Genomic DNA, 13,397 nt, shown 5'->3' on the forward strand with positions numbered 1-13,397 from the left:
CCAAAATCCAATCCTGTTCCTACTCTCTGTACTCTTCCATGATCCATCCATCTTATTGGAACGCAATCAAAAAGCTCCTAGTGCATGGACGCAATCAAAAAGCTCCATGGACATCTCATTGTGACGGGACTATACAGAGATGCGTATTCCATTTCCAGAGTTCTGAGCTCATATGCTATTTCTTCCTCCTATTTCAATCATGCACGTCTTGTTCTCCATCAAATCGAACATCCCCACAAGTATATTTGGAATTCCATGATAAGAGGATCATCCAAAAGCGATCAACCGAACGAAGCCTTCGTCTATTACAATCAAATGCGCAGAAATGGGTCTGAGCAGAACCATTTAACGTTCATCTTCATTGCCAAAGCTTGCGAACGTATTAGGCAGATTGAAGCGGGCAGACAGATCCATGGCCAGATCATTAAACTTGGCTTCCTTTTTCATCTCTTCGTTTCCAACGCTTTGATTCATATGTACGCCTTCTGTGGTGCTCAGGAGCTTGCACGGAAGATCTTTGATGAAATCCCCGAAAGAGATTTAGTTTCATGGAATTCCTTAATATGTGGATACGGACAGAATAGTCGGATGAGAGATGTTTTAGACCTCTTTGAAGCAATGCAAAGTGAAAATGTTATTGCTGATGCGGTGACTCTGGTTAAGGTTTTGTTGGCTTGCAGCCATTTGGAAGACTGGAAGATGATGGATAAAGCTGTTAAGTGTATGAGGGACAATAACGTGAAAATGGATATATACTTGGGTAACACTCTCATTGACATTTATGGGCGGCGAGGATACGTGGACTTAGCTAGGAGAACGTTTGATGAAATGTCTGAACGAAATGTTGTTTCCTATAATACTATGATTATGTCATGCACTAAGGCAGGTCACTTAGCTGAAGCAAGAAAGCTTTTCAATGAGGTGCCGGAAAGGGATGTAATTTCTTGGTCGTCCATAATCGATGGATACACGCAAGCCGAGCAATTTACCCGTGCCTTGGAACTTTTCAATGAGATGATGGTAGCTCAAGTTAAACCTGATGAGATTACATTGGCTAGTGTGCTTTCTGCTTGTGCCCATTTGGGTGCACTCGACGTTGGAAAAGGGATCCATGATTATATTCGCAAAAATAACATTAAAGCTGATATTTATATTGGGAATTCCCTTATAAATATGTACTGCAAATCTGGTTGTATGGCTGAGGCGCTGGAAGTGTTTGAGGAAATGAAGCAGAGGGATACTGTCACTTGGACCTCTCTAATTGCTGGAATGGCTGTAAATGGCTTTGCTAATACTGCATTAGAGTTCTTTGGGCAAATGTTAGGTGCAGGTATTAAGCCAAGTGGGCCAACCTTCATTACCGTCTTACATGCTTGTACCCACAATGGCTTGGTCGACGAAGGTTTTCGATATTTTAAAAGCATGAGGGAATACCAAATAGAGCCAGATATGAAACATTATGGGTGTATTGTTGATCTCCTAAGTCGGTCAGGTAATTTGGAGGAAGCATATAATTTTGTTGAGAAAATGCCGGTACCTCCTGATCCCAGTCGTATGGAGAATACTTCTCAGTGCTTGTAAGCAACATGGAAATGTTGAAATGGCAGAGATTGTCACAAAGAAACTTCTTAAGATGGATCCAGGTAATAGTGGAAACTATGTTCTCATGTCGACAACATATGCAGGTGCAGATAGATGGGGTGAGTCCATGGAAATGAGGGACTTGATGGAGGAAAGTAACGTACGGAAAGAAGCTGCATGCAGCTCTATTGAAGTAGATAGTGGCGCAGAAGAATCCACAGCCATTAGTGATATACCTGGATAAAGAGGTTCTACCTTCCCTCTGGTGCACAAGATTTCAGTGGCCACTGTGGCCCACTCCAAGAAGATATTGCACCCAAAGTTCTTACACATTTGATTTTATAATGGATGTATTTTGGGTTTGTGCTGCAGTGGCAAAGTGCATCATCCAGAGTTGGCTATTGAATAGCCTATGATTATATAATATGCTTGACCGACTTATCTGATGAATCCTCAGCAATAATCACATTATGTTAAGAGTTTCAAAAAGTTAAGCATGTTAGCCTTCTGCTGAGAAATTCTTGTGTTAATTGCTCAAGTTGCTAGGACGGGAAGTTCTGATATTCTGTGAGTGGCTACAAGGCCTTTTGACATGGCTGAGATCAGGTAATTCTAGTGGCTTTAAAGCAACAGAAAGTGAAACTTTGCAGTGAATATTGATCGGATCCAGGTGTACAAATAGGGGATAATTCTTTGCCGGGAATTCAGAAAGTTACTTTCTTTCACCCAAAATTGGCACCCCTTGGGAGATCTGACCATGTGTCATACGAAGCACTTTCTTCATCTTCCTTTGTTCCTTCACCCAGCCATGAAATTTCTGTGGTCATTTACTATTGATAGTATGAGATTGATTCCATTGGAATTTAAGATTTTTTAATTTTTAATTTTTAATTATTTATTTATTTTTGTGTATAATCGCAGAAAGTTCAGCTGATTTTGCACTCTCCTATGAGTCCATGTTTCTTATACCTTGAGGAGATTTAGATAAAATAATTGAGATTTTGAACTGCAGCTGCTGGAGAACTGGACTCTCGGGCTCGTAAGATAATCTCTGTTAACCCAAACCCAGAGCAGTGGAGATTTCAAAAGCAATTTGAATGAAAGCACTCAAGACAAACTTCAGCACATTACACTTTGTTGGTACCAGTTTATCAGTGAGTTTCACAAACCGATATCTCCTTCTGCTGGTGCATTTTTCATTGGAAGATCTCATTATAGGAAGAATGAGTTCAGAAAACTACTACACATAGAGCAGGAGAGAATCCTTTCCTTGTGATCAACTAATGCCAAATTCCTAGTATGACCGCAATGCCGAAGAGCAGCAATAAAGAAGCATCTCCACCAGGTAGGAGTAAGTTGGCATCACCAATCTGGATGATCTGCATGTAGCACAACAAACAGTGTCATTAAGCTGTAACAGGGGTGATTTCTATACTGAAAAGGAGAAATTTTCTTTGCGAATGGTTATAAAAATGTAGTTTAGCATCAATTGGAATCTCCTCTTTAATAAATCCATCATGTTATGGTATTTTTGAGTGCATCACTTGGATCTGTCAAAGTAGAGTAAGTCAAGTTCTCCAGAGTGGGTGAGATTTTGGTGTTATGTAGAAAACAGGGTTTAAAAGCTAGGTGCAAAATTGAAGTTGAGTCGCCAGGAATACCTGAACCCTTTTCTGGAGCGATGAATCCAAGCCATTAATGGAGGAAGTACTCCAAAGAGAAAGCAGTTTGCATATACTCCAGCAAAATCAAGCGTAGCAGAGAAAGCAGCGGGAAAGAAAGATGCAATAACAACTGGAGCAACGAATACCAGCAAGGTGACCGCAATAGTGGGTGACAATGAGGCTTTATGCCCAGAAGATTTTTTTGCAGTGCGGCTACTCGATTCTTGCATGTCAGTAGATGGACACAACTTTTGCCCACAAAATGAAATCTGGCCGATGACTCCGAACTTGTTCCTTGTGTAAACCAAGAAGCCTATTTTTCCACGTTCCTGGAGACCCCTTGCACTCTTCTGCTGCTCGGGTTGAATTATACCTTTAATCAACTCGAAGGTGTCTACAAGCTGTTTTGGAAGGCTGACTGCGTAACCGATCAGACTTGTTCCTAGAGCTGAAAATGCAAAACTTTTAACAGCCGGTTGGGCTAGAGGATTTACAGACAGCAAGAGTCCGATGGGATCTTCAGAGCCCATCTTATTGGTCCCAGAAAGGCCCAAAACAACCAAATTCCATGATAAAACCATGATCAGTGGAACAGCCCCTCCTACCAGTATTGCCTTTTGAGCGTCCACAGCGGTCCTTCCCACCAATTTACATACAAAAGGAGTGATTACATGGAATCCTAACGTCAGTACGGTCACTGGAATTGCTGGCAGTATGGAATAAGGATTCCATGAAGCGTAAGCAAAGGAGCTCAATAAGTTACTTCTTCCAAGAGATAAGCCAACAACAACAAGTGCCGTTATAGAAAGAAGCATGAGACAGCAAAGTAACCTGTTTGCCAAGTCTATGGTCTTGAAGGGGAAGAATCCGATTATAGTGCCAACGAGGCTGGGAAAGACGGCATGAGCTAATATGAGGTTCATTGAAGGAAATCACTGAAGCACGAGAGAACCGATGCCAGAGACACAAGCAACCATTAGAGCAAAGCTCAACAAAGCGTAAACAACGGCAACAAAGGTGCCCATTTGACTCCCCAGAGCGTTTGTTGCAAGGCCTGTAAAACTCACTTCCCTCACTTTGGCTTCTTCCATTGCTGCAAAAGTTAGTTCCGCGACAAGGAGAATGGAGGAGATGACGTAGACCCACGATAGGACAATGGTCATGGTGGATGGAAGTGGACCAGATTTGATGGTTGCAGAAGGCAAGCATAGCATCCCAGGCCCGACAGCTGTGCCGATTATCAAAGAGACAGCACCCCAGAAACTCTTTCTTTCCTCATTCTCTTCAGAGTGTTCAGCTGAAGTGCTCACGGATGTACTTGTGTGTTCTGCTCTGCATTCCGGGAACGGAGCAGAGGAAGTTTGGGTTATGGGTATGAAGGGTTTATGGGGAGGGGGAGAAGGGGCGACGGGTTTGAATGGGTTATAGCCCGGGGCAATGCACCTTGCGTGAATAAAATGAGGAGAGGAGGAAATTTTGTCGAAAGGGAACCTGATTCTGTGGAGATGGATTGAGTTGACGTGATAATGAAGCAGCATTTTTTGCAGAAGATAAAATTTATCTGCCAATGAGTAACTTCGCCCTTTGTGCCGCGCTGCGATTGGAATATTAGGAATCGATTCCGTCAGACCCTCACCGCTGACACCAACAAGAAATGAGATCGCTTGCAGCAGTGAAGGGGCTGGAACAGGGCCAGGAGCGTCGCCCTTTTTTGTCACGTATGGCTTTTTGTTTGCAGTGAAACATGACCAAGCGAGTATTGACAAGGACCTTGTGCCGCTGGATCTCCCCGCACTTCTTCGGGCTACTCTTAATGCCCTAATTGAATTGGAAGTCTTCGGTTATAATTTCAGAAGGGATCTTTCCTTGAACAACCACCGGACCGGATTTAAAGATAATGTAGGACCCACCGGTTAGGCTGTTTTTCTTAATTTCTGAGTATATTTTATCATAGGAGTTCCTTAAAACAGAGGAAATGTCAGTGGAAGGCCACGTGTGGTGGGCCATGACTTGCCACGCTCGACGCGGTTTCGTTGCTTGCCCTCCCAACGCGTCAAACCTCTAATAAATCCATTATCCTTTTTGTAAATTCGGTTTTTCTGCGGATAAGAATATAATATCTTTTATCTCTCTTTTTTTATTTATTAGCGAAAATTAAGTAACTAATTAACAGGATAAACGGCTGAGCCTCACATGTGTCGACTTCCAGATATTAGGAACGTGGCCGTGTTGAGAGGTTGGCTGTTAAATTTAAAAGCGGGAATTTAGATAATTTCTTTTTTATTTTTGGATGTTTTCCTATTTTTATTTTGTAATTTCTTCCCAATCTTATCCTTTATAGATAATTATATATATATATATATATATATATATATATATGTGAGTGGAAGAAACCCATTCGCCACTTCCTCCGCAAACCATGAATTCCCTCTGTTTCACCCTTTTGCTTTCTCTCCCTCCTCTGCGCTTTCCATCTCCTTCTTCTCAAACCTCTCCCCATTAAAAATTCCTTTTCTTCCGTCGCTCTTCTTTCTGCTGTTTTTTCGTTCCGAGTTTCTGAGTTCTTGGAGCAACCATGGCGGAGCTTCTCACCAGAAGCAATCTCCTTCTGCCCTCTTCTCATGCCTATCTATCATTTTCTCCCCACAGATCTTCCTCTCGACTTGGGTTTTCTTCTCTTCGCCTTGTGCCTCTCAGATCCTCCTCCTCTAGTGATCTGGATGGCCAGAAATTAGTAATTCACGGAGACCTATCAACATCCACCAAGGGATTTCTTCAAACTTCGGGTGCCCAGGTTTCTGTAATTCAATCTCTACTAGCTTTTAACGTTTCTTTTTATTTTCATTTTTTTGAAAATGTTAATTATGAGGATTTTTTTTTTATTTTTATTTTTGTAATATTGTCATGGAGAAGCATTTGAGGCATGGCGATTGTTCCTTCTCACTTCTGCATTTTTTATATTACTTTTAAATTCTGATAATTGTATTTTTTTTTCTTTGGATGGACTTTTTCCCTTGATTTGTGTGATTTGTAATCTTGAATGAATTTTTCCGCAATTTTGCGCCATGTACTGTTATTTTATCTGGATTATGGATTTAATTTCATAAATTCACAGGTCCTTCTGCAAAATGAAATTCCATATAAGCTATTTCATGCGTTTTACTTGTCAAGAAGAAACAGATATATTCAAATCCTCTTTGTTTACTTTCCCCACTTTCTAGAAATTTTTTTTTCCGTCTATGCTAGCACAAAGAAGATAGGGAAATTTGCTTATTCTGCTCTCACATATTATGCGGTAATGAAATTGAAACTATGGGGAAATAATCTGTCTTTTTGAGGATACCACTGATTTGTTGGTCATAACTCCGATTTATTTTTTTCTTGCCTCTGTTAGTACAGATGAGTCTTGTTATCGGTAAAGCACAAAGATGGTGGCAGAAAGGGCTTCAGCCGAATATGAAAGAAGTAGAGTCCGCCCAAGATCTTGTGGATACGCTGTTAGCTGCGGGAGAAAAAGTAGTCGTTGTTGACTTCTTCTCTCCTGGATGCAGAGGCTGCAAACCGCTTCACCCTAAGGTATGTTACTTACTCTTATCATATATACAAGGATGTGTCTTAAAGAACGATGAAGATAACTGAGGCTTTCTAAATCTTTGGCTTGACATTTTGTTCCTTACCTTGCAGGTTTGCCAGTTTGCCCAGCTAAATCCAGATGTTTTATTCCTTCAGGTGAATTATGAGGAGCATAAATCCATGTGTTATAGCCTAAATGTTCATGTACTTCCCTTTTTTAGATTCTACAGAGGAGCTCAAGGTCGGCTTTGCAGTTTCAGCTGTACAAATGCTACTGTAAGTGGAATATCCATCGTCAAGCATCTCTCTTTTTGGTTATGTTTATATTGGATACCTTTGCTTTTATCCCCTTGGTTATTCTTGCATAAAATTATTACATTTTTAGGTTCATCTGCTTAGGTTAGTTCACACTGATAACTTGTTGCCATTGCTTTGAGATCCTGGTTTTCTCCGTTCTTTGATGTTTTTTTCCTGGTCTTACTTTGAGTCCTCCTTTGCCATTCCCACAGATAAAGAAATTCAGAGACGCACTGGCTAAGCACAGCACGGATCGTTGTAGCCTGGGGCCTGCCAGAGGTCTTGAGGAATCAGAGCTCTTAGCGTTGGCTACCAATAGAGACCTCTCCTTCAGCTACACTCCGAAAACTGCCCCTGCTTCCCCAGAGGAAGCGCCTGTAAAATCCCTTGCTAGTGCCCCCAGGGCGGCGCCTCTCCCTTCGATCCAAAGATCGACTCAGGAGTCTGAGGATAAGGCTCTGGTGGCAGCTGGGAGATGATGAAATATATCAAGCGCGACTGGAGGCATTGCCAATGCCTTGTACAGTTTTAATCTCTTGTTGATAATTTATGTGCCTTGTGAGAGAATATTAAAGTTCTCTCCAGTATGTATGTATGGTCTGCCTAGCTTTTGCAGGCTTGTGGGTTTTTCACGTCTAAGCCTGCTGCTGGTAGCAATGAGGCACAGGTAGAGACTAGAGAGCTCAGGGGGGAAATCTCCTCAGTCTAGTTTGCTTTCTATTTTTTCTCTTTTCCTTTTTTTTATTTTTATTTTTATTTTTTATAATGGGCATCCATAGCTTGCTGGCTTGCTTGGATTCTTATGTCTTATGTAAAAAACAGTATTTTCTAATGTTATTAGGATTGATGGTACTCATCTTTAATGGTTCCGATTCATCAACTTTCGTTCAAGATATATTATCAATTCCGTATTCTCAGCGGTGCTAGGAGACACTGTAGCTTCAAAAAGAGGCCAGGCTCAGTTTCTTTTGTTTCCTTTTTTTCCACATTAATGAAATAGAATAATTTACTTTAGTATCAATAACGAAGGAAGAAAGAAGACGGAAGAAAGAAGAAGGAAGAAAGCTTCATCTGGGTGGGTATAAAAGAAAGCTATATGTATTTTATTGGGTTTCTCTCTGGAAGTTGAATCCACCAGATAACATAATGGAGGAAAGTTGAGAGTATCACTTTATCGGTACTTCACATGGCTGTATATCGATGTTGTACAGTTCGGCGGCAACCGGTTACATGTCGCATTTATTGGACTCCATCTTCATTTTTTTTTTTTTTTTTTTCTGGTAGATCAATGATAAACTATTGTAACCACAAGGGGGTGTCTGAGCTTATCATGCAACAACGGCCATTTCATTCTTTGTTTCTCTTCAACAATTTTCCCTCTTCACCAACCATGTGTACCCTTTTGTCATCATATCTTCCTTTCTGAGCGTTCTGGACACAGACCATAATCAACTCCAAAATCTCCAAATACAGTAGATCAAGGAGGGAGGTCTCATAAACTTCACTAATTGCCTTCACCCTTTTGTTCACTCTTCCCATCCAAGATAACAGGTCCAACAAACGAAACTGTAGCCTGATTAAGTAACAATCCGACGTCGAAGTTTTATTTGGAGCCGAAAAGAAGTAGACAGGGAAATTTTTAGCAGCTTATGAATGCTTCAGTAATTTGCTGAATTCCACGCACTCTGATCTCTGCTAGTGTCCTCTTGTAAACCGTACCACGGGCCTGGTAATCGGGAATTCTCGATGCTCCAGAGCGACTTGTCCACATCAATATGCTCGTCTCACTGCAATGCGACAATCTCTGATTCTCTGATAATAAAAAAAAGGCTCAGCTAATATGAGAGTATGACATCAGGAAAGGGATATCATTAATTCAGGTCTTCTGCGGCAGTCCTCAAAGCACATTAAGCCAACCAGATGGTTGTTTCGGGGAGAAGTACATGATCGCCCTTTTTCTCATGTCCGCTTCTCCGATACATATGATTTACAAGCTCTGATGGTGCTTCAGGAAAAAAAGGTGCTCGATTCTCTTACCCTGTTTATAGTTTTCCGGAGGATCATCCCGATTGATTTATCCTTAGACCAGCTTCAGAGTTTCACCATCTGCTTGATTAGAGAAAGTTTGATCCTTAAAAAAAGAACAAAAAACTAGAAAGGATCACAGATTACACCGGGTGCAACTATTTTATACCGATGGATGCAAGAATTACAGAATGTCAAGATCTGTCTTTTCCATTATTACGTTCCAAGGGAAGCCAAACAGCTCTGATTTCTCAGACATCAATTTAAAGAAACTAGATTATTTCTATTGAAATAAAAAAAACAAATAACAGAGACAGATACTAATGCTTTCCACAAGAGCACCCGAATCAAACCTTCAACTATTTAGAGGCTCCAAAGCAAACGCGGACTTGAAAAACTGCAACCAACTACTCCCATCTAACCACGTCCAATAGGTTCACCTCTGAGTGGGCTCCACAGTCCGCACACTTGCTCCCGCCATTCCTTCAGTCCGATCTTTTGTTATCTCCACAAAATGACCCACCATTTCATGGAACTGCTTCAACCCAGACAAGGGAAGAATTATTGAGGAGCGATCAGCTCCAGCCACCTGTCAACAGCAAATTCTCAGAATCAAACAAGGATTTCAAGCTGATGTCTCGCCTGAAGAATCCCACCTCACCGAGTGGGACACCACCACAGGTCTGTCCTCAGAAATTGTGAGCATTAAGAACTTATATCTAGATCTAAGATATGAGGCGGCTGTACATATGATACCCCCATCTATAATTCATTTCGAGCCAACTTACCTCAGAGATCTTCAAGAAGTGTCCTCGATTGTTACTCCCCAAATCAAAGAAAAACCTCTTTTGATCAGCTCTGATAACTTTTGAGACCACCATTTGTCCAATTTCATCCTGTGGGGGCAATTCCACTGACCTATCAACATTCAACTCAGCTGAAGGGGCATTCTGAGTACTGTGGCCAGAAATGAACCCAGCCCCCACATCATCCGAAAGACCTGAAAGCCGCTCCGACGGCTCGGAGTTTTGCTGTTACAAAACACAACAACAGCATAAGAACTAAGAACAGATGGAGCCAACCAAATATGAGCTATTTTCAAGAGAAACAAAAATAGAACTACCTGATTGGGAAGGATGAAGAGTCTAGAAGCTTCATAAATCTCTGCTAGAATGTTTCTGAAAGCAGCCCATCCTTCATCACAGGTGCTTCCAGCAGGAACAATAATTGTACTACGGTTTCTACTGACTGAGGCTTCTGACACCTGACAAAGCATTTCATAACAGGTTAACAACTTGAAAAGGTTCCTTGGTGGTCAGCACCTAATATCCATACAATAAGGGAAGAGAAAAGACGCTAACTGGTGTCACAGAACTAAAATACATATTGCTGAAAGCTAGACTGTGCAGTATCGATTTAAGGAACAAGTGGTACATGTACACTAGGGGAAGGGAGATGGTCAGCAGTCAGAATTTTAGCTTTTCTATAGGATCACTATTGAAAAACATGGTTTTTGCAAGGAATTTATAATATTCAGATCTGATGAGCTGTTTTAGCATCTCAAATGGCTTATGACCCAAAAGATTCAAACAGACTTCAGGCTCAAGTCAATGAAAGCTAAACAGAAAATTCATAAAAACATGGATCAGGATTGAATCAGTGGGATTGCTGGCTCCAACCGGTTGAACCAGGTTCCACGGGTTGAAATGGGATAATGTTGTAATAGGTGATAAACTTAAAATTTTATTTTTATATTGTTCTAGATCAAAATTTTATAATATCCATGTGTTTCTTGATTATTACACAATTTTTGAGGATAGTGCAGTGTTTCAAGACCACTCTTTCAGAAGTCATGAGCCGAGTCTTGAGAAACGAAAAAGAAATGGTTTTCAACTTGACTGGACCGTTCTGGTCAAAGGACCCACTGCAGTCCAAACTCTTTAAAAAAAAAAATCTTCCATACCATTCAAACTTTATCCATGTAGCATGACAATGTGTTTAAAGTTCACAACCAGTTGAAGCTAGTTATGATGACTATAATTTTTAATCCACTAAATAGGGAGGCTAAGACCGTAGAAAAAACACTATCCAGAGTAGTGTTGGAGACTGCTGAAAAGAAGTAATAAAGAAAACAAACCATCTGAAATGCAGAGTAATTGTTTTCTTTTTATACCCACTACAGAGTTTCCAGTTGCAATGTGATTTATCTTTAATCTAAAAGAAGTGTCATATTTAAAGGCAACAGTTTTGGAAAATGCCTACACATCCTTTAGTTGTCACCCAAACTGGACAATCATACAGTACTTGACTCACATATTTTTGTCACAATCATCATGTGTTGCAACTTTAGCGAGTGTAGCTCGCATTTGAAATTTTGCCCCAGTGTGATCAGTCCCCTGCCAATTTGATATGTTTCAGTAGCTTCTAGACCAATTAATGTCCACTCTCAAGTAAAATCACAAACAACCCGGAACTAAGTATTGTAAGAACACAATATTCTCAAAAATGGGATAACGAACCCCTTTAACTTTTAACTTTATTTAACTGATAAATCTTAAGCTCATCACATGCCCAGCACCCATCCTACGTATGCCAACGTAGCAACAGATGAAATGGGATGAACAGAACTCGACCACATTGTTGTAGCAGCCTTAACTTGTTCATATCTGTGTACTGACCTGGCCGTGATCCAGGAGAGAACTTAAAATATTTCTCAATCATGTTGAATATTGAGTAATATACAGAGATTAACCAAATCTATTTGTGCAGCAGCTTACTGCTTGCATCAATGCATGCAAGATATCAATCTCTCAGTTCATGGCCAGAAGCAGTGCCCTCCTCAAATGTAAGCAGGCGATAAAGGTTATCTAACACCCAAAGCACCAAAGGAGTAGATGGCTCTATTATGGTAACGTTAGCTACAAGAGCTCAGGAAGAGAAAAAGTACCACTAGTAAAATGAGGAGGGTTTATTTAAAATACAAAAACGGGAATCTTAAATAATGAAATGGACATAGCTGGTAGTACATGCTATTTCCTGACTTTCGTTTTGCTTCCTCCGAGTGTACCCATTAACTATTTGACAGTTTTGGAGATTTAAAAAAGAGCATGTTTTTTTCCTTTTCTAATAGATTGGTTTAACAGATGATTTGTTCTTAATAACATAAACATCGTTAGGATAGATGATTTGTTCATTGGAGCAAAATCTATAGGCGTTAAGATATGAAGATGAGAGCAGAAAAATTGCTTACGAGAATCATCTGAAGTGCCCACTAAACTGAAAATTGAACACGGAAACAAATAAATGAACGTATTACAGTTCAGTTAAATCTATTACCTTAAGAAAGCGGCCCCTTTTATTCTCGCCAATGTCAAAGTAAAACACCTGAAAGGAAATTGGATGGAATGAATTCGCGGATCTGAGGAAATGAACCGTAAAGAAGCACAATAGGGAAGGCTTCAAATCTGATAGACCTTGGTGTCGAGTTGCAATTCCTTGCTGAAAACGTCCTGGTCGTCGGAATTGACGTAGTAATTAAAGAGATCCAAGAAATAAAAGATGCCGCTGGCAGGAACTATGATGGTGGATCTGGTAGCGGAGGTCTTCTCAGAGATCTTGAGGTAGCGACCGCGAGGATTCTCCTTGAGGTCGAAGTAGAAGAGCTTGTGCTCCACCTGTAGGGTCTTACACAGCAGCTCCACGTCGTTGCCGCCCGAACCCGCCTCCATTTCCTTCCAATTGAGTTTTTTCTTCTTTTTTTTTTTTTTTTTCCGTTTTACACCTCGAATCAAAAACCCTACCGAGCCCGCCTCTCTCTTTTGTAATTCCACAGCCGCATTAGATTCAGATATTGATTTAGAGAAAGGATCAATTGAAAGAAAAACCAAGGACTACCAGGGTTAACATAAATAGAAAAGTAGGGGAGTCAGAATGAATCGATAGAGAGAGAGAATTGAGAGAAGAAGCGAGAGAACTGAAGGTTTAACAGTGGGGGAGTTTTAATTTATTTTATTTTCTAATAATATATTTCGTTGATTTATATATATGTATATATTTTTTTTAATTGATGGGCCGGGCGGATGGGATAAGTGAAAAATAAATGAAAGAAAAAAGAATAAAAAGGAGAAGAAAATGGAGAGATGAAAAGAAACTAGGGTTAGGGTTTGGTTTGGAGGGAAGAAGTAAGGAGTGAATGCCATGTTCATTCTCATTTCAACAATACCTCTCCAACAACTCGCGTTTTTACGCCGCCCCACC

At 40.5% G+C, this 13,397-nt stretch overlaps 3 protein-coding genes and 1 pseudogene across 3 annotated transcripts; 2 read left to right on the forward strand and 2 right to left on the reverse strand.

Annotated features, from left to right (window-relative positions):
* The first annotated feature begins 84 nt into the window (after positions 1-84).
* LOC137960194 (pentatricopeptide repeat-containing protein At2g22410, mitochondrial-like) lies at positions 85-2,258 on the forward strand (annotated as a pseudogene).
* A 571-nt stretch (positions 2,259-2,829) lies between these two features.
* On the reverse strand, positions 2,830-4,783 carry LOC137958499 (uncharacterized). The gene is given in 2 exon segments (XM_068805555.1): positions 2,830-2,934; positions 3,237-4,783. Coding segments are annotated over 2 exon segments (1,620 nt in total). The 3' UTR covers positions 2,830-2,861.
* An 886-nt stretch (positions 4,784-5,669) lies between these two features.
* Positions 5,670-7,971, forward strand: LOC137960197 (thioredoxin-like 1-1, chloroplastic). The gene is made up of 4 exons (XM_068807726.1): positions 5,670-6,039; positions 6,645-6,821; positions 6,930-7,094; positions 7,328-7,971. The coding sequence occupies exons 1-4, from the start codon at positions 5,821-5,823 to the stop codon at positions 7,592-7,594; spliced, it is 828 nt and encodes a 275-aa protein (XP_068663827.1). The 5' UTR covers positions 5,670-5,820; the 3' UTR covers positions 7,595-7,971.
* A 1,312-nt stretch (positions 7,972-9,283) lies between these two features.
* LOC137960196 (transcription factor Pur-alpha 1-like) lies at positions 9,284-13,135 on the reverse strand. Its single transcript, XM_068807725.1, has 5 exons — positions 12,614-13,135; positions 12,477-12,524; positions 10,264-10,404; positions 9,929-10,171; positions 9,284-9,729 (listed from the first exon to the last, which is right to left on the reverse strand). Exons 1-5 carry the CDS (start codon positions 12,866-12,868, stop codon positions 9,577-9,579), a joined length of 840 nt encoding a protein of 279 aa, XP_068663826.1. The 5' UTR covers positions 12,869-13,135; the 3' UTR covers positions 9,284-9,576.
* Positions 13,136-13,397: the final 262 nt, after the last annotated feature.

The sequence above is a fragment of the Aristolochia californica genome, unplaced genomic scaffold (assembly GCF_029961685.1).
Source record: "Aristolochia californica isolate CCGP_79_NKW_82.1479 unplaced genomic scaffold, dmAriCali1.0.hap1 SCAF_3, whole genome shotgun sequence".
NCBI classification, from domain to species: Eukaryota; Viridiplantae; Streptophyta; class Magnoliopsida; order Piperales; family Aristolochiaceae; genus Aristolochia; species Aristolochia californica.

Coding starts and splice junctions, on each gene's coding strand:
- LOC137960197 (XM_068807726.1), top strand. CDS start 5,821: ATGGCGGAGCTTCTCACCAGAAGCAATCTCCTTCTGCCCTCTTCTCAT. Junction 6,040..6,644: donor TTCAAACTTCGGGTGCCCAG/GTTTCTGTAATT, acceptor CTGTTAGTACAG/ATGAGTCTTGTTATCGGTAA. Junction 7,095..7,327: donor TCAGCTGTACAAATGCTACT/GTAAGTGGAATA, acceptor CCATTCCCACAG/ATAAAGAAATTCAGAGACGC.
- LOC137960196 (XM_068807725.1), bottom strand. CDS start 12,868: ATGGAGGCGGGTTCGGGCGGCAACGACGTGGAGCTGCTGTGTAAGACC. Junction 12,525..12,613: donor AATTGCAACTCGACACCAAG/GTCTATCAGATT, acceptor ATTTCCTTTCAG/GTGTTTTACTTTGACATTGG. Junction 10,405..12,476: donor AAAGGGGCCGCTTTCTTAAG/GTAATAGATTTA, acceptor ATGCTTTGTCAG/GTGTCAGAAGCCTCAGTCAG.